This window comes from Rhodofomes roseus (assembly GCF_022264815.1).
Source record: "Rhodofomes roseus strain CIRM-BRFM 1785 chromosome Unknown C8Q71scaffold_35, whole genome shotgun sequence".
In the NCBI taxonomy this organism is placed as follows: domain Eukaryota; kingdom Fungi; phylum Basidiomycota; class Agaricomycetes; order Polyporales; family Fomitopsidaceae; genus Rhodofomes; species Rhodofomes roseus.
Window position 1 is genome coordinate 100,519 of NW_025952991.1, and position 20,036 is coordinate 120,554.

Below are 20,036 nucleotides of genomic sequence, written 5' to 3' on the forward strand. Positions count from 1 at the left end.
ATAAAGAGAATGGAGGAGCAACGACCGGCGTAAGCGCTGGCAGTTCGACTTGACGCGTCGACGGCGCTACATAAGTATGCATGTATTTCTACATACCCTTGGAGCTCTTACTGTATTTCAGTTCACACAAAGGAGTGTCTCCTTCTCTACTGATTCCACCGACGACAACGTTCAATAATCTTTCGTCACATGTCCGCGAAGTAACCACTCCCAGTCATCACATCCGAAATCAGCAGCTATCCGGAACTCAACTTGAGTGGGAGACCAGGGCTCGCTCAGCGTGACTCTATCGTCTGTGCGATATATTTCGTGAAATTTGGAACGATGGCCGACAAGTTCAAGGGACTTGGCAGCAGTAGCAAGGTCGATAGTCTTCACAATCGGCCCGTGTTCACAGTCATCAACGTACGCAAAGACTAGCCCAGGAAGGCCCGCCCACTGCAGGAGGTATCAATGTTGATATTCACGTTATGAAATGCAGCGGTGTGGTGTTACATACCATATCAATCCACTGGCAGTCCTCATCGAGGACTTCGTAGTCGAGGCAAAGCCGCAGCGCTGTTATGGTGCTGGGAATCGTATGGCGCAACAAGGTAAACTCTTCTGCTTCAAGGAACTCCTTCCAAAAGTTGAGGCCGAGGACCTCCAATGTGGCCAGAGACTTGATCGCCGACATGACAGGACTCTGCGCCATGATGCTCATGGCTTCATCAGCATAATCCAGGCAGCGTAGTTTCTTCTTCGACCGAATGAAGTCGGCGATCGGCTGGGAAGCCCCCCGGCCTATTGGAGAAGAGCTGAAACACAGCTTGAGATGCGTTAAGTGAGGAAGTGCCGAGGGGCTCTCCGTGACAGCGGCGCTGAGAGCCAAAACCGGGATATAGTTTAGATCCAGCGACTCGAGTCGAGTACAATAACGGAACACGACAGCAATGTCATCATGTTCGTCAATGTAGGTGATCGCCAGATGGGTTAGATCCTGGAGTGAATATGTTGGGCAGTCCCGCATTCCTAGGTTCGGCATGGAGAGTTCAGCCAACGATCCTCTGTATGTCTCCAACAACGACACGAAGGACTTGCGGTGAGCGTCGTACTGCTCCCTCCCTGATCCAAAGACATATGGAATGTCAATGTCTAGTGAGATGTTCGTTACTTGCATTCGCTTGGTAACGTGCAGTGCATCGAGGCTCTGAATCCTGAGAGGTATTGTATAAGTCATACACGACACGCTAAAGGACAAACACAATACATACGGCAGACTGTACTCACGAAGACGACCGCAGGTCGATGTTAGCGTTTCCAACAGCTCATTGCTGGGCAACATGAACGTATGGGAAGACGTGTACCACCCGAAAGACCGCAAGTTGTGCATGGCACCAACGGCCTGAGTAAGTTTGCCTGTCCCTGAGATATTAGCAAAGGCACAGCATATACAATCGATACGTAGGAGTAGCTCACACATCTCGGAGTTTGTGATTTCCTTTGCATATGCGGCTATGCCCACATGCTTGACATACGAGGCAAACACGGGGTCATTGATGACGCGTATGAGCACATCGTAAGATTTGCACCCGCTCAAGCTGCTAGTGTCTCCTTCCGCGCTCGCACTTGCGAAGCGATGGCGGACGACCTCCCAAGAGCCGAACTGGATGAGGAGCCACGAAAAGAGCCTGCGAGCGGCGAGATCGTGAAAAAGCCTGGATACAGCTAGACATTGCCGGGTTGTGCCAAAGGTCGCGAAGCCGAGGACAATCTGCCAGACTTCCGGGGGCAGCCGGTCGGTCCACCGAATAGTCCCAAGCTCCATGATTATATTTTGCTTCAGGAACCGTCTGCGTAGAGTTGGAGCCTAAGGGACCTGGCCACCGAGATGTGAAGTGCTGCAACGCATCCGCGTCAACAGCTGGTTAGGTGTCTGTGGAAAGCTACAATTACATTACCGCAGCAGATATGCAGTTTTGTTATAGGCGTACTTGTCGTCGGTCCGCCGCTACTGTGATGCCACTGATGCGTACATTGGCACAGAAAGTATACGCGTTAGCGCCCGGGAATGGCCACGGTGGCACCATGGTTCGGAGGCAGTTCCGCACCGTCACGTGCCTAATAAGATCACTAAGTACTACTACTACCCTCCGAGTCGCCGTGTCGAAGTCTTTTTTAATCGTTAAGTTCATTTGGACCTCACCCGTACATCGAGTATATAGGACATGTAGTTTGTGCTGTGCGCTCTCGTGTAGATGTTGTGCCATCCAACATTCAACGCCGCTTTTTACCTAATAACTGTCGTCGAGGTTAGACTCCACCCTGATACAGTCTGGCAGCGAGCGAGTATACAGAGTGCACAGTATCAGTGCACGGCATCCGAACGATGCTTTGCGTTTGCTTTTGGAGCCAACTCAGCTTTTGACACCCTTCTTCCGGCTGGCGACGCGGGTCCATTCATGGCTGCTAAAGGGAAGCCTTTGGCGTGCCGAGGATGATAGAGACACTGCCCGGTGTGATTGTCATCTCAATGGCTTTATGCTTCGAGTATGAGATCCCGAACTCGCGCGTGCAACATTCTCGGGTTTCATCCATGGGTTTGGGCATAACGGCGTGTTGCATCATGTCTCTAGTGATACAAGCCACGTAGTTCTTCCTTCGAATCTTTGTCCCGCTCGTCACGAACTTAGCTAGCTTCCACGAACGCCCGATAGATGGCCAATTGACCCCTTTCAGCCGCAACAAGCTTCACGCCAGTTCCAGCGCCGATGAACACCACGTCGCCCTCAGCCACCTCCAGCTTCTCCCCGGCCGACTCCAGTGCACCCTTACCCTCCGTCACGATCGCGATGCTCGGGCCCTCAATTGGCGGGTGCGCCTCCGTCTGGCCGCCCGGCACCAGCACCTGCAGGACACTGAACTCGGGGATGGGCGGGTCGTAGAGCGCTGTGTGCGCCGCCGCGGAGTCGAAGGCGGCGGGTTTGACCATGTGTCTCGAGGGATCGCCCGCGCCATACGTGAGCCCGGAGACCAGGTTCGGGATGTCGCGCAGCTTGGGCGTGAGCCCGGCGCGGATGACGTTGTCCGACGTCGCCATGCACTCCATGATGTCTGCGTGCTGTGTCAGTGCCTGCCCACTAGATGTGCTGGCCATGCTCACCGCCTGACACGTATGCGTGCGGCTCGCCCGCAGCGAGGAAGATCGCCTCGCCCGGCTGCATCTTCACGTAGTTGAGCACGAACGCGCAGAACACGCCGATGTCGCCAGGGAACTGGCTGTTCAGCCGCAGGACGAGGTCCTTCACGCCCTCCTCGCGCTCGGTCGCGCCGCCAGCTTCGTACCGCTTCACGAGGTCTGCGAGGCGCGCCTTGAACGTGGCCTCGTCGGCGGTCATAAGAGCCGAAAAGAGGTCCTTCAACGCGGTCTTCGCCTCGGGGCTGCTTGAGTCGGCGGACGACGCGGCGGAGAGGAACTGCGTGGTGATTGGCTTCGGTATAAGCGCAGCTAATTCGAGCGTTGATACGAGGTAGCCAGCGATTTGGGAGAGCGGGAGGAAACCACACATCGCGGTGAACGGCGTGAGGGCAAGTGCCATCTCAGGCTTGTGGTTTGCGTCTGCAGAAAAATGTTCGTGTCTCAGCCCTGCGTGTTCCGCGGACATTGACTACTAGAATCGCACGACGCGCCTTTATAGATGTTCGGCTTCTCGTTGTGCAGCGCCTCCGCCGTTTTCTTGTCCGGGTGCGTTTGGATGCTGAGCGCCTTCTCGATCGCCAGCACTTTGAAGAGGAACGGTAGATTGCCTTCTTCTGCACCTGCATCGCGGAAGCGAGAGACGACTTTCGAGCCCATGAGCTCCGGATGGGCGGCGAGATACTCCGCCAGCGTGGTGTCTGAGCCCGCTACGAGTGAGGGTCCGTTCGGATGAGTCCCCATCCACAACTTTTTTTTGTCAGCAATTGCAGCTCTGTATCAGCCTGTGCATACCTCTGCGTACGGAGCCTTCTCGTCCAGCGTGAAGCCAGGAATCTTCGCTGCTGCTGCATACTGCGCAACCTTGGAGGACAGCCCGATCTTTCCCCAGTCATACTTCTGTGTCGTGGGCACAATCTTAAAGACTCGCGGCATCTTGTACTGAGTCCTTGAGGTAGAGGTTGCGGTTGGGAGTCTTGACGATATACTTGTGGCTGATTTATACCCTGGGTGGGAATGCGAAAGTAATACGCGACGTGGTCGGTCCGGAGGACAGGGTGACGTACTGGGATCGATCGAAGATCATGACACGCTGCGCTGCTGTATTTGGTACTACGTCGAACGTGCTAAGTTACTTCAGGAGATCGTGTAACGCAAGGTGAGTCAGTTGAACATTGTCGGGTGGCCGACTGGGGTATCCGACCGAGATCCCAACCCGATACAATACTAGTCAGTTCATAAGTTAAGTAATAGCGAGCATTTAATACCGTGGGACAACTCGGCTCAACTTTGACGAATACCCCAACTGAGATCCCGTATTTCGATCTCGTCCTTGCTTCACACTTTGGTTACCACGTAACTCGACCGTTGACCCTATCTTACAAGGCTCTGACTGATCTATACGGACGTTGTCATGATCTGATCAGTGACTCAAGTCCTGCCAGGTCCTGCACCGAACCGAGCGGAGTAAAGAGGTGCGCCAATCCGTCTCCAAGGTTCGAAATGCTACTGACATCTTGCCCCACGCAGAAATCCTTGCAGAAGAAGATGGAGCCTGAACCTGAGTCATTTTCATGTGGACGACTCCCTCCAGAGATGTGGCAAACGGTCCTAAGCCATCTCCCGCAGTCCACGACGCCAGAATGCTTGTTCGTCTGCAGACTCTTCCACGACCTCGCTGCTCGTCTGCTCTTCGCAACGGTTCGCATCGAATTCGGATCGTGGAAGCTCATGTGTGGCGTTGATGACAACACTCCTGAGGGAGAAATTGGGCGCAGATCGTCCTGCTTGTTGCTGCGCATCATCACGGATCCCATATTTGCCTCCTATGTCAAGCATCTCTATGTACTTGTCTTTGCAAACAGAGACGTGGCCTTTGAGCTATGTAAGTGTGGGCCGTGGATCACGTACAATATCGTGCTCACATTCTCTTTCAACGGGGGCTGAAACAAAGGTTGTTTGACGAAAGCCATCAGCGCCTTGCACAATCTACGCACCTTCGCGTGGTACACTGATAGTGATCCCTCCGAGAGAGCTATAGTGCCAGACAACGAGCACTTGGAAACATTGGCATCCACATGCGTTCATCTGTGCGAATATGATCTACCGTGAGTTGCTAAATGAATCTGATACATTAGTTTTTCTTACAACGAGCACCCAGAATGGACAGTTTGAATGAGCTACAAGCCGTCAAGCGATTACCGGCAACAAATGTTGCACTGTATTCTACCCGGCGAGAACCAATTTGGGACTTTGACGTGACTTACGACAACTACCACTGGGATTTCGCATCGCTACTTGAGGCGCGCAAAGGATCCCTGACTCGGCTTACTGCACCGGGCCAGGCGGTCTGGGATTGCCCGATACACACACTGCAGGGATTGACTCATCTGACGATCACCGACGCTCGCCGTCTCAGCAACATCACGCTCCTATTCCATCACTGCGAGCGGCTCGAGTACTTGCATATCGTCCTCAACGATGACCCGCCAGACCTCTTCGCTGCTCTGGCAGCAGATCCTGCTGCACTTCCCCGCCTAACGCACTTCAAGCTCTACACGCCTCCAGCGAATCCCGCGGGGTTGGATGCTTTGGCGGGCTTCCTCCGCACGAAGAAGCGATTACGGTGCCTAGACTACAGTGACGGGGAGGCCAGCGACATCGAGGATATGGCGCCTGTCATCTCTGCAATCCAGTCACTACCCACCTTGGAAGTATTAGGCCTCCATATTGCACTTCACGTCAACGGGCCGGCCCAATTCGACGCTCTAAAGAGTGCAATTCCGGCTAGCGTAACAGCGCTGTCTGTGGTGCTTGACTACAGCGATTTGGACGAGAGTTGCTCATGGATTGAAGTGGTACGCGAGGGGTTCTTGGCTGTGTCGTAGGCTGAAAATACTCACATCGGCGCATCATCTAGTGGACAGGCCTACCAATGCTCGCTTTCGCGTACGTTGACTATGACAGGGATCATCCGATGATGGACATGCTCGAGCTTGCCACAGCCACGAGGTCTCTCAAGCTTGTAGGCCAACGTTCACGCTTCTACGAGGTTCAGCGGGCGGAAGACGGCGTGACGCTCAGCCAGCCTTGGTCGCTCACCAAGACCGAGTTCCGTACGGCAGCCGATTTTGGATGCGAAGACTGGGAGTGGTTGATGCGGGACCTCTTTCCTGGACGAGACTATTGATGGCTGTGCCTAGCTCAAAAGGTGTCATGTACCCAGTCCCGCTGTGACACACATACGTCGTCGTGTACATCCTAGGTCCGCTCGGACTGTAACGGGTTGATCATGGCAGCACGAGAGCCACTCGCCTCAAATACGGTACGACTTGATAACGTGACCATGACCGCCTTTGTTTCCAGAAGGGAAGCCAGGCTTGGATGCCTGAGCGCTGCGGTGTGAGATAGTTCGCAGCATCCCCCGAGTGGTCGCCGCAACTCCGAAGTCCCTTCAGGTCCATCATTACGCCGCGCGGTTTCTTGTAACCTATTAATGTATCCTCCCTTTTTTATGCCTCGCACGGCCCGCGACAGGAAGTTCCCTCGCGCTCGCAATGTTGTGGGCAGGCGCCGCAAAGGTACCAGCGTTGCAGCTTGGACCCAAATACTTCGATTGTCGACACACGAGTCACCCGGTGAGTCTCGCGCCCAGGACTGCCCTCTCACTGTCGGTTTGTTCGACATTCAATCACCGGAGTTGGTGCGCTCGAGCGGCGCAAAGCCGAAGTTTTCAGATATGCTGAACGGTAGACCGATGTAAGCCTACTTCAATTGTTGGTGTGCCGTGTTCCGAAGTTGCTGACAACATTCGTTCATCCGCAGACAGGGGGCACCGGGGCATTGCTTAGGCATTTGGCGGTACGCCCACGCCCAATCGCAAAGGCCAGCGGCTGACGTTACGGCAACACGGAGCTCGGCATTGGTACAGGTGCATTTTGAACTTGCGGCATTCCAGTTACTCGCTTGTTGATCTTGTGTGTGTCCGTAGGTTTGTTTATCTCGCACCACCAATGGCTGCACATAGATGCGTTGCGGAGAAGGCGGATGCGGTAGGTTGCTACTGCGACCGTTTGTTAACGTTTAGCAAGTGACATATCGTGACTACTTACATTTAATCCAGGTTCCCGACCGTCCACATCTTCGCGAAGTCGTCGGTGTTCCCAAAAGTGTCAGCCGCGCGCCCGCAGGTTCACCATTCGGCCCAGGATTGTGTACCCCCGGAAATGGTCGCACTCCTTTGTTTTGCCGCAGCAAAATCATAACAATGACACGTTGTCCGGTTATATCGACATCGCGGACGTCTTGAGTCTCCCTGGGGATTTGTCGTTCTCCGTCGTCATAGAAGCACAGAACCCGAACCGTACCTTCGCAGTGTCGCTCAGCCGACTAAGAATGGCCCGGCTTTCGGACGCTTGAACCGCTTCGAGGGCATGTCCCTACTACACAAGTCGGCTGACTCGGAAGTGTGGTCATTCGCGACGATGCAGGGAGGGAAGACAAGGGCGCCAGTTATGATTGCTGTGTTCAAGTTCTTGCAGCGCGGAGAGTTCGGAGAGTTCCGTGGGCCCCGCGTTACTCTCGCGATTCCACTGCTACCCAGGAGCACCCAGAGTGTCCCTGTATCAGTTCTCGACGCTCATCGGCGGCCTGGGCATATCGATGCCATGGGCGCGCATCACACAGAAAGGAATTGTTTGCGCCAAGCGGAAATATTCTCAAGAGCTGTGCGCCGGTATGCTGGAGAGCCACGATTCCATCGTCCCTTCTACGCCGTTGACTGCAGCGAACAGCTAGTGCAGCCGCGTCGATATCCGCTCGTCGGCGCTTGCTGCCCCGCGCGGCGTCGGCGTGTCGGTATCAGCGCGGCGTGCAGCGGTAGCGCCACACCGGAACCTGTGGTCGCGGAGGCCGCAGGACTTCCTGATCAGGAAATCAGCGGTAGAAATGAAGGCAACGAAATGGGCGCCGCGGTACAACCGCGGTAACCCACTTCGGATTCTGGGCCTTGCGACCGAGCAGATGACGCGGTCTTGTCCTGGCTTGCAGCCCATTGGACCGGCGCGCGTATGGGAGCTTTGCAACCTAATTTGACACCGTCGTCAATCTGCCGCTTCGACGCGCGGGGACACTCTATATTCGGTGGGGACAGCGGACACGGCTGCAGCCTTTTCTCACCAATCTTCCCTGCACTTGCGACGTCGGCGTGGTCCGCGTGGATGGGCTAGCGAGGACGCGGCCTGGTGGGGTTTTTGTTGTATCCGCAAGATTTGCTTGCGCTCTCTTACCTCCTTCTCTCCGCGACACGCGCGACGCCGACCCGCACCCCCGAGCGAGTGACGGCCATGTCGCCGGTCGACAAGCTCAAGGCGGGAGACGACCTCCTCCATGAGTTTCTCTCGGACGTGCAGACGATCCGGTACTCGGAATGTCAGTACGAACTGTACGACCGTTGACTGAATTTACTCACCTGGTGGATGTGAACAGTGGCGTCGAGCACTATTATCATTTTCGATCATCGTGCGTGACCACCCTAATTATCCGTTTTCAAATGTTGACTTCCTTGCCTGTAGTATTGACGCTCAGCCAAGAGGTGAGTGAGCTCGTGCGCAACTTGCGTGGATGCTGAAGAGAGCCGTACGGTGTAGTACAAGCTGATTTGGGTGCGTGTCCGCTCTGTCGAGTGAGGCTTAGTGTTGAGCACTGACGACCAGCAGACAGCACCATGGTCCATTGGGAAATTTCTCTTCTTGATCGTCAGTCTCCTTGTTCTCCTTGTTCTCCTGTCTCACATCCCATCACAGAATCGCTACTACACGCTCCTTACAGTCATGTAAGCATTTGTCGTTGTCCGGATGTAGCCTAAGGTTACTCACGACGAATGTCATACGCACCAGCTTCAACAATTACGGTGGGAATGTGCCTGCTCGTCATAGAGACGTAGTGCTGACTGCGATGTTCCGCTTGTTTGTGAAGCCCTCTTTAGTAATAATCTCAATGATACAGTAAGTCATTTCCGCGTGATCATCGGTGTTTGCATACTCACAAACATCTCAGTTGTAGGTCATGTCCCGGGTCGGAGCGTCGACGCTTGCTGATAGTTTCGCAGCTGTACATGTTTTGACACAAGCGTATCACTGTGAGTTAGCTAACTGAGCATATAGGCCTGAATTGGTACAGATGGCAAGGCTGGACGGGTGTTACCTCGTTTGTTATCGCTGAGCGTGCGTGTCATACATCTATCATGCCTCTTTCACCCACATTCGCGCAGTGGAACCCCCTAGCTGCATGTGACTCACCTCCGTTCGCAGTCATTCTCCTCCTCCGTCTCTACGCCCTCTACTTCCTCAACAAGCGTATGCTTGTCTTCATGGTGGCTAACTCGATCATCGCCTGGGCAGCCAGTGCGGGTATCATTGGGAGCCTCCTCGCAAACATTACCGGTGCGTCCATGCATCCTTTGTCGCGTCGTCTCTTACCGGTTTCCCCCTGCCTCCGCTTCTTGCGGGGCTGTAGCAACGGCGCATCCCTTCCCTATGTACCCCAAGCCCTTCTGTGCGGCGTCGGGCCTCTCCGCATACGCATATGCGTTCTGGATTCCCATGCTTGTCTCCGAGTGTGTGCTCTGCGCGCTCGCAGTGAGCCGGTTCGTCCACATGCATCATACGCGTACCGGCGCGACGCTCTTCCAGAATGGGCGCAGGCTTGTGGAGGCGCTCATCAGGGATAGCGTGTGGTACTTCGTCGTGTCAGTGTCCATCCGATGAAATTCTGTCCTCGTGTCACTATGAAACACTGACCCATCGTTGGTTATGCAGGATATTTGCCACGTACCTTGCAAACACCATCGTCTTCGTTGTTGGCACCGCGACGGAGATTGAGATCCCAATCGGCTTCTCGGTTGCCTTCGCATGTGTGCTGGCGAACCGACTCTGCCTCAGCGCTCGCGGTATGGTGCGCCGCGAACGCTCGGGCTCCTTAAATGCCTCAAGGTCAGAGATCGACGTGACGTCCGAGTCCGTCCACTCACCTCATGCCGCCAACGTACGACGTCCATACGACTCCGTCGAGGATTGGGCGGAGGATGAGTATGAAAACGAACCAGAGGAGTATGGGTCTAGCGCGTACGACGGGCGGTCGTCGCGGCGACACATCGTCTCAACCCCGGCTCGCTCGCCAGTGACCGTCGAAGTGGAGGGAGGCGGAGGGTTGGATGCCATCCAGATGCGGGAGTTGCGGCGGATGCGGAGTGCGCGAGGGCGGGGGCTTGGCTTAGGGCTAGGCGCGCAGTGGGCCGGCGGCCTCAAAATTGGGCGGGGGAAGCGAGAGGGTATCGGCGAGGAGAGTCAGGATGAACGAGAAGGTGTTGGGGTGGTTACTGTATGATAGGTTACGGCTGTGAGGGACATTGTTGTACTGCTGTATTGATAATCGGTATGTGCATAATGGATGTGTCCGTAGCCTTCTGCATTGACAATGGTGTCGCTATTGGACGACTTACTAAGACCCTCCATACTTGCCAGAATCGGAGCATTGGTCATGGACAGTGGTGGTTTGGAGGAAGGGAGGAAGGGGTCGGGACGCACAGAGCAGCTTACTTATATGTTCCCTACCCACTCCACAGACAGGCGTGGAAGCGTGCTTGCGTGAAGAGTGAAGGACGTCGTTGAGAGAGACTGTCGTCACTGAGGGATCAGCGTGCCATATGCGGAAGGTGCGCTACCTAATCGGGTAGTGTCCCGTACATGACACCTAAAATAGTGGCGCGTCCCCCGGGAGGGCTCGACATTGTCGACGCCCTGCGCAGACCTTCTCGTGGTCCCGGGGGGTAAGTAGTCCTTCGGGATGAAACGAACATGCGCTATAAGAGACTTCTGAGCCTAACGGCAGAAGTCTCTGGGATTTTCGTGCAGCCTAAAAAGCCGAGTCCCAACCCTCGAAAGGGGACGGAGGAAACTCCCAGAGCCGAAAGGCCGTCTTGCAACGCTCCTCCAAGAGCACTCAAAAACATCGCAGAAAGCTACGAACGCGCCCCTCCTCTCATAGACAGTCATACGCACCCTTTCCCTGTCCACTCTGCATGACGTGTCGTCAGACACCGTCCTAAAATGAGCCCCTCCTCTCTACCTTACCTCGAATATCGAAGGAGGCGACACAGCACCTCCACACCCTCGCGTGTGCACCCCCTTCTCTCCACCCATCGACCTCAATAGTCGATTCCCTCGCCCCTCTCCCCTACCAGCCCTCCCGGAAGCGCCCGGTATGGCGCCCGGTACGGCGTTCATTTAAAGTTTCAGCCACACGAGCAGCGACTGTAAAGTCCGGTAGAATCCGAGCTTGTCATTACTTTCCATATCCGGACCATCATCTGAAAAGGGACAGCAACGCGAGCACACACACTGTGAATCCATCCCCCCGGAGAGAAACACAAGATGTGGCCCCGTCCCTCCCTACAAACTGCCTAGTCTCTCCCTAACCAACAATGGCTTAAACGCTTGACGTAAGAGAACCTCCATACGAGGCGCGCACACCTAACGTAAACGATAAAGGAAAGCGCTGGTCCGTTAATATTTATGTTCGACCGAATCGTGACGACCCACCTGCCTATCACCCACTGCAAACCCCTCTGAGAGCAGCGTTGCAATGGCTCCTAAGAGGAGCAAGAAACAATCTCAGAAACAATACGCGAAAGCACCGACGAAACGCACCAGACGAGTCAAAACACCCCCTCCGCCCCCCCTCGTCACGCTCCCTCCTCTCCCGTCGCTCTCAATCGCCCCAGAAGGTCTGCCCGTCACGGCCGTTAAAGTCCTCCCGTACCCCGCGATTAGACATGAACGTGGACCCACCTGGATTGCAGACGAGAGGCCGACGGCGCAGCTCCAAAAGGGAAGTCGCATCACGATCCTCACGGACGCCCAAACGTCCGGCATAGGGCGCCTGTCGGTGATTACGGACCTACGTCGCCACTGGGTCACGTTCTCAATAATAGGCGCCTCACATCAATGCAACCTCCGCGTTCCCATCCCATGGGCCATCCTCGATGGCCTAGAGAGTTTTACGCATCAGAAACACTATTTCAGTCTCGCGGACGACCCTCCCCCACACCGCTCTTTCATCGACATCCCCTCTTTCCGCAGCAAGGAGGAGAACCCGTACGAGTTCGATATAGACGAAGAAGACATCCCAGCCTTCTCAAAAAGGCTAGCGAGCATCGCAAACAAATATTGGAGCAATCTCGAGCGGGAGGGGCAGCGGTCGAATCTAGGCCGCTAGGCACAGTATGTAACCCACTCTCACACCTGACAAGATAGGGCAATGAATCGGTGCTTCTATGTGATGGGATGCGCCACCAGCCAGCGCCCACTAAAAGAAATAAACGGCTTCCCGCGCTGTCACAACCATATACAGCCTGGTATGTCCCCTATACGCCCACTCAACGCCGGATCGGTGTATCTCCTGTTCAGTGCCGAGCTTCTGCCGACGGCCCCGCCCGACGAGGCGCACTCCCTGTCCTAAAGCGGTTGCACCCACAACAGTGCAAGCCCTCTCGGTCGACCTTGTCTAAGCCTCCTAGTTGTAGGGAAGGTGACCACGCCAAAGCAGAGTGAGCCTAGACCACGGTCACGAATACTAACACGGTGTAGCAGCCCCACATGCGCAAAGGGTATGACCCCCGCAGGAACGTAACAATGCGAACATTTCGTAACGCAGACTCTCGTAAACCAAACACCTTACCGACCCGCTAGCATGCAACGACCCTGAGCGAGGCCGCGCAGCGCGCCCCACCTCCTTGTTTGAGCGGAGAGACCGCGCAAAGGTAAGCAGCCTAACCAAAATAGCAGTCATAGCACGCTTACCCCGCGCGGCGACGAGAAATCCACCTCTCGTAATTCATCTCCAACCGTCTCGCATCGCTTCTCAGACCCTGAACGAATGCACGCGGCCCACAACCCGCACAAGATAAAAACTCTCCCGACAGCCTGAGAGCGGCTTCCTCTCCCTCTCTTTTCGAACCTGCCTCGCTATCAGCTCTTACCCGCAACCATGCACTCGAACCCTTCCCAACAGCAGTCCTCTAAGACGGCTAAAAACGGTCACCGGCAAGCGCCAGGCAATGCCATGCAGGAGAAGCCGGCGCCCTCTCCGAGCACCCTAACGTCTCTGGAAGCCTCTCCCCCGCCCGCCCAGCGCAACGCAACCGGAGGCCGCATCTCTCCCATTCTCGAAGGAAGCCCCTCCTTCGCGGACGTCACTGCTGGCCGCCGCAGCACCTCGCCGCCCCTGAACAATGGTAGGCTGCTGGCCCCGAGACTCGTCCCGTCTCCATGCGACGATGACGTCCCTTCTCTAGACATTGGGCCGCCCGCGATCATTGCATCCTCAAACCAGTCGTCTCTCATCCAAGATACCGCTCCGGCGAACATAACGCTGAGGCCCGCTCCCGCCCCGCAGCCGCAGGCGGCCACAAACGGTCCTCGCAAGTCGTCTGGCGCCGCGCGCGACGAAGAAACCGGATGGGTTGAAGTAAGGCGCAACGGCCGCAAGCGAGTCGTCGCTCGTCAGGACGCGACTAACGCGACTCTGGGCCTAGGAGCTCCGCCCGGGCCTCCCACCCCATCTCCCGCGCCGAGAGCCTACAGCGACTCCGCCCGCGGACGAAGCGACCACAGGAAGAGAAGGCGCCTCTCCACGGAGGAAATTGCAGACGGAGGAGAGACCTCGCAGCCCCAGCCGTCGCTCCGCCTACAGCCCTCCCCGGGCCCGCCTTTCGCGAGGACGATCCTTCCAGAGCAGGAGACGTCGTACGACGCCCATCGCCCACCTGCTGTCCCTCCGCACCCTCGCAACTCATCACAGTCGACGATATTGGAGCCCCAACCGGTACCTGCCCACAGCTCCCAACGTCCGTTGCCGCCGACGTGTCACCCATCGGCCGCCATAGACATCACTGAGGACAGCTGGCGCCAGGTACCCTCTGACACAGACCTCTTCTGGGATCCCAGAATACGGCGACTCACTGAAGAGCTTGGTCCCCAGCAACCAGCGCCCTCCGACGTTGGGAGCTATGCAGACGCGGACATGGACGAAATTATCCGCAGCATCCGTCTACCACCCCCGGAAGAAACTACCTTCTTCAATCCACCTGCCGTCGTAATGGCAAACATGATGAGTGGCGGACCATTACCGCGGCCGGCGTACAACCTTGGCAACCGCAACGAAGGCTCCTCATCGCTCCCAATCAGACAGACAGAACCCCTCGCAACTGCCCCTGTCTCGATCAACGCCGACTCCAGCGCCTTCACGGCCCACTGGGCAAACGGCACATGGCCTCGTGAGCCCAATGCACGCGAACCAACCGCTCGCGAGCCCGTTGCTCATCATGAACGAGTACATCCTCCGTCTACGGTCGTTCCCCAGAGCCAGCCAGAACGCGCTAGATCTTCTGTAAGTTGCACGTACTCCCTCGGAAGGAGTTTCGCTCTGACGTACAAGATCCAAAGCTGCCTCGCGAGCCGTACAGAGCCCACAATGCTACGCCACGCCCGCAACCCGCGCAAGCGGGAAGCTCGAGCGCTCAACCAAGGACGCCGACCAACGGCTCGGGACACGAGTGGCCTGCCAGTGGCCCCTCGCGTGAGAGATCAGCGAATGGCCCTCCACAAGACCGAGCGCAGTCGAGGGCCTCTGTCCTGTCGTACGTAACCATCCAGCCAGAGCGAAACCAACGTCAGGCGCCGCCAAACGACCACGACGCGATGGAGGTCGACGACGAACAGGATTTCGTAAACGCCCCCGCCCCACTGTTCCATCGCCCGCAACGTGCGCCGCGCGACCAGCCCCCGCCTCCCCACGCCCAACCACAACAACTCAGAGGCAACGCCGCAGAGCACCTCCCGCTACTGGAAGACCAGTTGGAGGACATGAACTCCCACACTAACAGCGGGATCGACTGGCTTAGCGAGGACATCACGCAGCCGCCGCCTCAGAGCTGGCGACCGATCCAGTTCCACTCGGTGCGAGACGTCTTTATCGGCCAGGATGAGCAGCAGGCCCTCCTCTGGAGGCAGATTGCTTTGCAACGTCCGTGCGTCCTCCTGCAGATCGGCGGCCATGGCGCATGCGAAGACGACGACTCCTCGTCATGGCAGCGCTACGAACTGCTCAAAGAAATTCTGTGGGTCCTCCTCGGCGTTGATCGCAAGCAACTTCTGGCGCCTCAGCGCGCACGGGGAGTCAGGCCGAGTATGAATGAAGGCCCGTTCTACATCATGGTCACGAACGTCACGGAATTCCAGGAGGCTGAGATGATTCGGTGGTACTGGCTGTCAACGAGGTGGCTCTCCGTGAACTTCATCCCCTTCCCGACGCCTCTACCCACCTATCTCGCCACTTGGGAGAGCTCGACGGCTTTCGTCTCGACACGCCTGGAAGACGCGGTGAGCATGTTTGCCAGAGGCTTTCGACGCTCGCCCCTCTTCGCGTGCACCCTCCGCACGATCCGTCGCGACAAGGACCGAGGCGCGGCAGGCATATGGGGAGATACGCCGGTAGTCGACGCCTTCAACCTCCTGATCGACTCGATCCACGTTCGAGTCCTACCTCGTATGAAAGGCAACGGAGACCCCTCCCCTCTCTTCGTCCTCTACTGCGAGCCGCCGACTAACCACGTCGAAGACTGGGAGATCTTTCGCGACACGGTCCGCGGGCACTCTTTTGGCGTCGCAGGTGGGCGCTCGCCAGACCTCGTATTAGAAACCCATGTCTGCAGCATCTGCCACTCCATCGACCACACTGTCGGCTTCTGCGACCTCCCCGACATCAGAGGGTGGAATGGCCCTCAAAGAGAGCTATACTCCTCAACGCCGGCGAACCCGCAGCGCGAAAACCATGGAAGGAAGCGGGGCGGTAAGGCGAACCGAGGACGCGGTAACGAGAACGGTCGCGGCCGCGGAAGTGATAACGGACGAGGTCGCGGTACTGGATACGGGCGTGGCCGTGGCGGCCGTGGAGGCCCCAGTGCAAACAGATCTTACGCTGGGCCGTCTCTCGACCAGGCATCAAAGAACGCCCTCCTCCGCGGCGGAAACCCTGACCCCTGGTAGACAGTGACTCGTGTCACTAGCCAAGGTCAACTAGACAGCTAGCACTCCTTCCATCATGTACATCATCTACGCGCTTCATGCGCACTATACACAGAGTAATCGTCCTCCTTTGATTGAACTTAGTAAGCTATTCCTCTTGAAACGGATGTCTCCAACGAGCACGTCCCGGAACAAACTCCTACCTAAAAACACCTGACAACAAGAGAGTTCGTACAGTTGAGGGCCCACATATACTGACCGTAAGCGGGACAGGAAAGCCCTCTCTATCGATCTCTCCCTTTCCCCTTTCACAGCAAGGACACTATTAGACTTGTCCGGCCTTAGTATGGCGAAGCGCTATAGTGAGACACTAGATGCGCATGTCTCCTGATGAGCCCAGGAGAGACTCACCCTGCTCGCGATCGTTGTAATGAGTATGCGGATCCCAACGGCTTTAATACCTAACACACACCACCCCACGGACGACTTGATGGCAAACAGCACCTCTCCCCATCAGCAGGGAGTTGAGCATACGCCCCCTACCCGTAGACTTAACGAGGACATGCTGGTGGGAAACGGTGGTAGGGCGACCGCCTCTAGCGCACAAGGAGTGCTAGAGGGCGGCCGGGTTACTAACCAAGAACACAGGCAGGCGGGGCAAACACCCCCAGCGATCGATCAGTTTCACCCAGATCCTTCCTCTGGGATGAAATCTGGACGTAACACACGAGCAGCCCTGACGGTAAGCTCATTGAACATGTGTGGAGGAGGATCATCCACAAGAACGGTCGGGCAAGGCAAATGGAACGAGCTGAATCAATTGATGCGAGAAAAGCGTATTGGGATCCTAGCCCTCCAAGAAACACACCTAAATGACACTCTAGTAAACGACATCCACGCTCTATTTGGACGAAGGATGAAGGTCTACAATAGTGAGAGTCAGAACGCGACAGGTGCACAAGGGGTCGCTTTCGTCCTGAACAGAGAGATCACTGATACGAGTGACACGCGAATACAAGAAGTCATACCGGGAAGAGCCCTCCTAATATCCTTGAAGTGGCATGGAGAGCTCCGGCTATCGCTCCTAAACGTGTATGCCCCAAACCCAGCTGGAGAGAACGCGATCTTCTGGCGGACGCTTGCCCAATTAATGGACGACAAAGCAATCCCGGTGCCAGAAATAATTCTCGGAGACTTCAACATTGTTGAGGAGTCAATCGATCGCCTGCCACACAGAGAAGATCCGCGCAACGCTGTGTCCGATCTGCAACACCTGTTGAAGAGAGCCCGAGTGTTCGATGGCTGGCGCTTATCAGAGCCCAACACCAAAGACTATTCATTCCCGCAAAGAGGCGGACCGTCTTGCTCAAGGCTAGACAGAATCTACGTGGACAAGGCCCTACTATCAAGATCTTTGTCATGGGAGCTTCAAACAACGGGAGTACGCACGGACCATAGGATGGTGACGGTCAAACTGACCGCCGCGCAGGCACCCTTCATTGGCAAAGGACGGTGGACCCTCCCACAACAACTCCTCTCAGACTCGATATTCATAACTAAGGCGGTAGTGCTAGGAGAAAAGAAGTGGAAAGCAGCATGCGAGGTGGCAAAAGAGAAACGAACGTCCTGCAAAAACCCGCAGTCGCTCTTCAAAGAGTTCAAGGACGAGCTGCTGGTCATAGCGCAGAAGCGCATGAAGGAGAAAGTACCCAAGTTGAAAGCTGCCATCAAGTCTGTCACGAAGCACATTAAAGACATAAGCAGCAACGAACTTTTCTCGACGGCCATAGATCTGCAACGAGAGGTTGGCATACTGCGTGAGCGCCTACGCGACCTGGAACGACGCAGACACGGACAGATTCAGGCCTCGACGACGGTGAGATATGTACTCAACGCCGAATGCCCTAGCAAATACTGGTCAGCCGTGAACAGGGACAGAACACCAAGAGACCTTTTTTACACCCTTCGAGAACCCGCTTCTGAGCCGCCGAAGTATGTGTCCCGGTCGAGTGACATGGCGGAACTGGCCCGCAATTACCACGATAGCCTCCAACTAGAAGGGGCAGAGGAAGCCGAGAACGAGGCCCGAGCCACCCTAATTGAGGAATCGCTAAACAATATACAAGTGAGCCTGTCCATAGACGACGCCGGTGACCTCACCCTTGGATTCACGAGAGACGAGATCCGGGACTCTATCAAGAAGGCCGGTCCCGGGAAAGCATCTGGCCTGGATGGCCTCCCTTATGAACTGTGGCTGGTGCTCGATGACAGGTGGGAAAGCAGCTCCTCAAAAGCAGAGCACCGTTTCGACTGCCTTGATTTCATGAGCGTGTTGTACGATGATATAAACCGATATGGAATAAGCGAGTCTACTGGCTTCGCGGACGGATGGATGTGTCCTCTGTATAAGAAGAAAGATAAGCGAGACATTGCGAACTATAGGCCGATCACGTTGCTCAACTCTGATTACAAAGTGTACACAAGGATACATGCCACACGTCTTGGCAGGGTGGTGGGCAACATAGTTCACCCGGACCAAGCTGGTTTCATTAAAGACCGTCAGATATCCGACCAGACTCAAATGTGTCGAGTCATGGTTGATTACGCTGAGGCAATGGAGGAAAACGGGGCGATCGTGGCACTCGACCAAGAGAAGGCCTATGACAAGATCAGACACGACTACCTATGGAAAGTATTGGAACGTTTCGGCTTACCCAAGAAGCTGATTGACCGCCTCCGCAGTCTGTATGAGCATGCCAAGACGGTGGTGATCCTGAACGGAGTCACCAGCTCTACTTTCCGTATTATAAGGGGAGTTAGACAAGGCGACCCCTTATCTTGCTTATTGTTCGACCTGGCTATCGAGCCTCTGGCTTGTGCCCTCAGACGGTCGAACATAAGAGGCTTTAACATACCCGGCGCTGTGGAAAAACTGGTCGCGACACTGTTTGCAGATGATACATCCGCCTTTCTGAGCGAAAACGACAGCTGGAAGTCGCTCTGGCTTACCTTAGACAATTGGTGTGTGGCCTCGGGGGCCCGCTTCAATGGTGGCAAAACGGAGGTCATCCCCGTAGGGACAGCTGTGTATAGACAGAGTGTTTTGACCTCGAGATGCATCGACCCCAAGCGCCCTGAGGAGATGATTCCAGCCGGAGCATCAGGATTTCGTGCAATTCCTCTGAGGGGCCCTGTCAGGGGCTTCATAAGCGCTCAGAATGCTTCAGATTGCATCAGAACGGTTCATATGGCCAGCCCTCAAGGTCCTGACTTTTTGCAAATTGTCGTTGTCAGATAGAATTCTCAGATATGTTCAGAAGGTCTCAGAGTGGTCCAGACACCTTCAGACACTGCCTCAGCCTCTCAGTCACATCAATCATCATAACACTAAAAACATATTTTTCCCGTACTGCATACAACTCGACAGGTATGTTGATCAAACCGTCAACAACGACGTTACAGTAGAGCCAGGGTGTATGCAAAGGGTGTACAGACCGACGCGTGTACGTCGAGAGCTCACACTTGCCGCTACTAGCTGGGCCCACCATGCTCGTCATCCATCGTGTTCGCAATCGTGTGCAGGGGCTCATCCGTCGGGAGTATGCTATGAAGTCCATTTGTCAACATGTTGTTTCTCGGGCTGGATGTGGCATGCTCACGCTCGAAGAGCCTGTTGGGCTGTTGCTTGACACGTTCTTACCTGCAGCGCAGATAGCCAACCAGTGAGTGCTCGGCTGACTCTTGCTCGTTGTATGGTCCTCCGCGGCAAGCTAGGT

At 55.7% G+C, this 20,036-nt stretch overlaps 7 protein-coding genes across 7 annotated transcripts; 5 read left to right on the forward strand and 2 right to left on the reverse strand.

Moving 5' to 3' along the window:
* Positions 1-132: 132 nt before the first annotated feature.
* On the reverse strand, positions 133-2,025 carry C8Q71DRAFT_390071 (uncharacterized protein). Its single transcript, XM_047918256.1, has 5 exons — positions 1,936-2,025; positions 1,459-1,880; positions 1,270-1,398; positions 500-1,134; positions 133-438 (listed from the first exon to the last, which is right to left on the reverse strand). The coding sequence occupies exons 2-5, from the start codon at positions 1,805-1,807 to the stop codon at positions 172-174; spliced, it is 1,380 nt and encodes a 459-aa protein (XP_047773201.1). The 5' UTR covers positions 1,808-1,880; positions 1,936-2,025; the 3' UTR covers positions 133-171.
* A 643-nt stretch (positions 2,026-2,668) lies between these two features.
* Positions 2,669-4,111, reverse strand: C8Q71DRAFT_799603 (mannose-6-phosphate isomerase; the record flags this gene model as incomplete). Its single annotated transcript, XM_047925898.1, has 4 exons — positions 2,669-3,093; positions 3,143-3,598; positions 3,670-3,925; positions 3,971-4,111. The coding sequence occupies 4 exons, from the start codon at positions 4,109-4,111 to the stop codon at positions 2,669-2,671; spliced, it is 1,278 nt and encodes a 425-aa protein (XP_047773202.1).
* Positions 4,112-4,424: 313 nt separating this feature from the next.
* C8Q71DRAFT_390639 (uncharacterized protein) lies at positions 4,425-6,401 on the forward strand. The gene is made up of 5 exons (XM_047918259.1): positions 4,425-4,650; positions 4,706-5,060; positions 5,130-5,283; positions 5,337-6,033; positions 6,096-6,401. The coding sequence occupies exons 2-5, from the start codon at positions 4,724-4,726 to the stop codon at positions 6,363-6,365; spliced, it is 1,458 nt and encodes a 485-aa protein (XP_047773203.1). The 5' UTR covers positions 4,425-4,650; positions 4,706-4,723; the 3' UTR covers positions 6,366-6,401.
* Positions 6,402-6,518: 117 nt separating this feature from the next.
* On the forward strand, positions 6,519-7,672 carry C8Q71DRAFT_390506 (uncharacterized protein). Its single transcript, XM_047918258.1, has 4 exons — positions 6,519-6,934; positions 7,001-7,036; positions 7,167-7,246; positions 7,299-7,672. Exons 1-4 carry the CDS (start codon positions 6,672-6,674, stop codon positions 7,592-7,594), a joined length of 675 nt encoding a protein of 224 aa, XP_047773204.1. The 5' UTR covers positions 6,519-6,671; the 3' UTR covers positions 7,595-7,672.
* Positions 7,673-8,520: 848 nt separating this feature from the next.
* On the forward strand, positions 8,521-10,938 carry C8Q71DRAFT_887647 (uncharacterized protein; the record flags this gene model as incomplete). The annotated part of the gene is made up of 12 exons (XM_047928594.1): positions 8,521-8,605; positions 8,663-8,695; positions 8,749-8,768; positions 8,824-8,838; positions 8,893-8,931; positions 8,980-9,008; positions 9,073-9,086; positions 9,152-9,180; positions 9,239-9,314; positions 9,487-9,618; positions 9,692-9,923; positions 9,994-10,938. 12 exons carry the CDS (start codon positions 8,521-8,523, stop codon positions 10,559-10,561), a joined length of 1,272 nt encoding a protein of 423 aa, XP_047773205.1. The 3' UTR covers positions 10,562-10,938.
* Positions 10,939-11,818: 880 nt separating this feature from the next.
* On the forward strand, positions 11,819-12,451 carry C8Q71DRAFT_727844 (uncharacterized protein; the record flags this gene model as incomplete). The annotated part of the gene is made up of 1 exon (XM_047921901.1): positions 11,819-12,451. The coding sequence occupies one exon, from the start codon at positions 11,819-11,821 to the stop codon at positions 12,449-12,451; it is 633 nt and encodes a 210-aa protein (XP_047773206.1).
* A 771-nt stretch (positions 12,452-13,222) lies between these two features.
* Positions 13,223-16,281, forward strand: C8Q71DRAFT_862949 (uncharacterized protein; the record flags this gene model as incomplete). Its single annotated transcript, XM_047928096.1, has 2 exons — positions 13,223-14,623; positions 14,680-16,281. The coding sequence occupies 2 exons, from the start codon at positions 13,223-13,225 to the stop codon at positions 16,279-16,281; spliced, it is 3,003 nt and encodes a 1,000-aa protein (XP_047773207.1).
* Between the last annotated feature and the right edge of the window lie 3,755 nt (positions 16,282-20,036).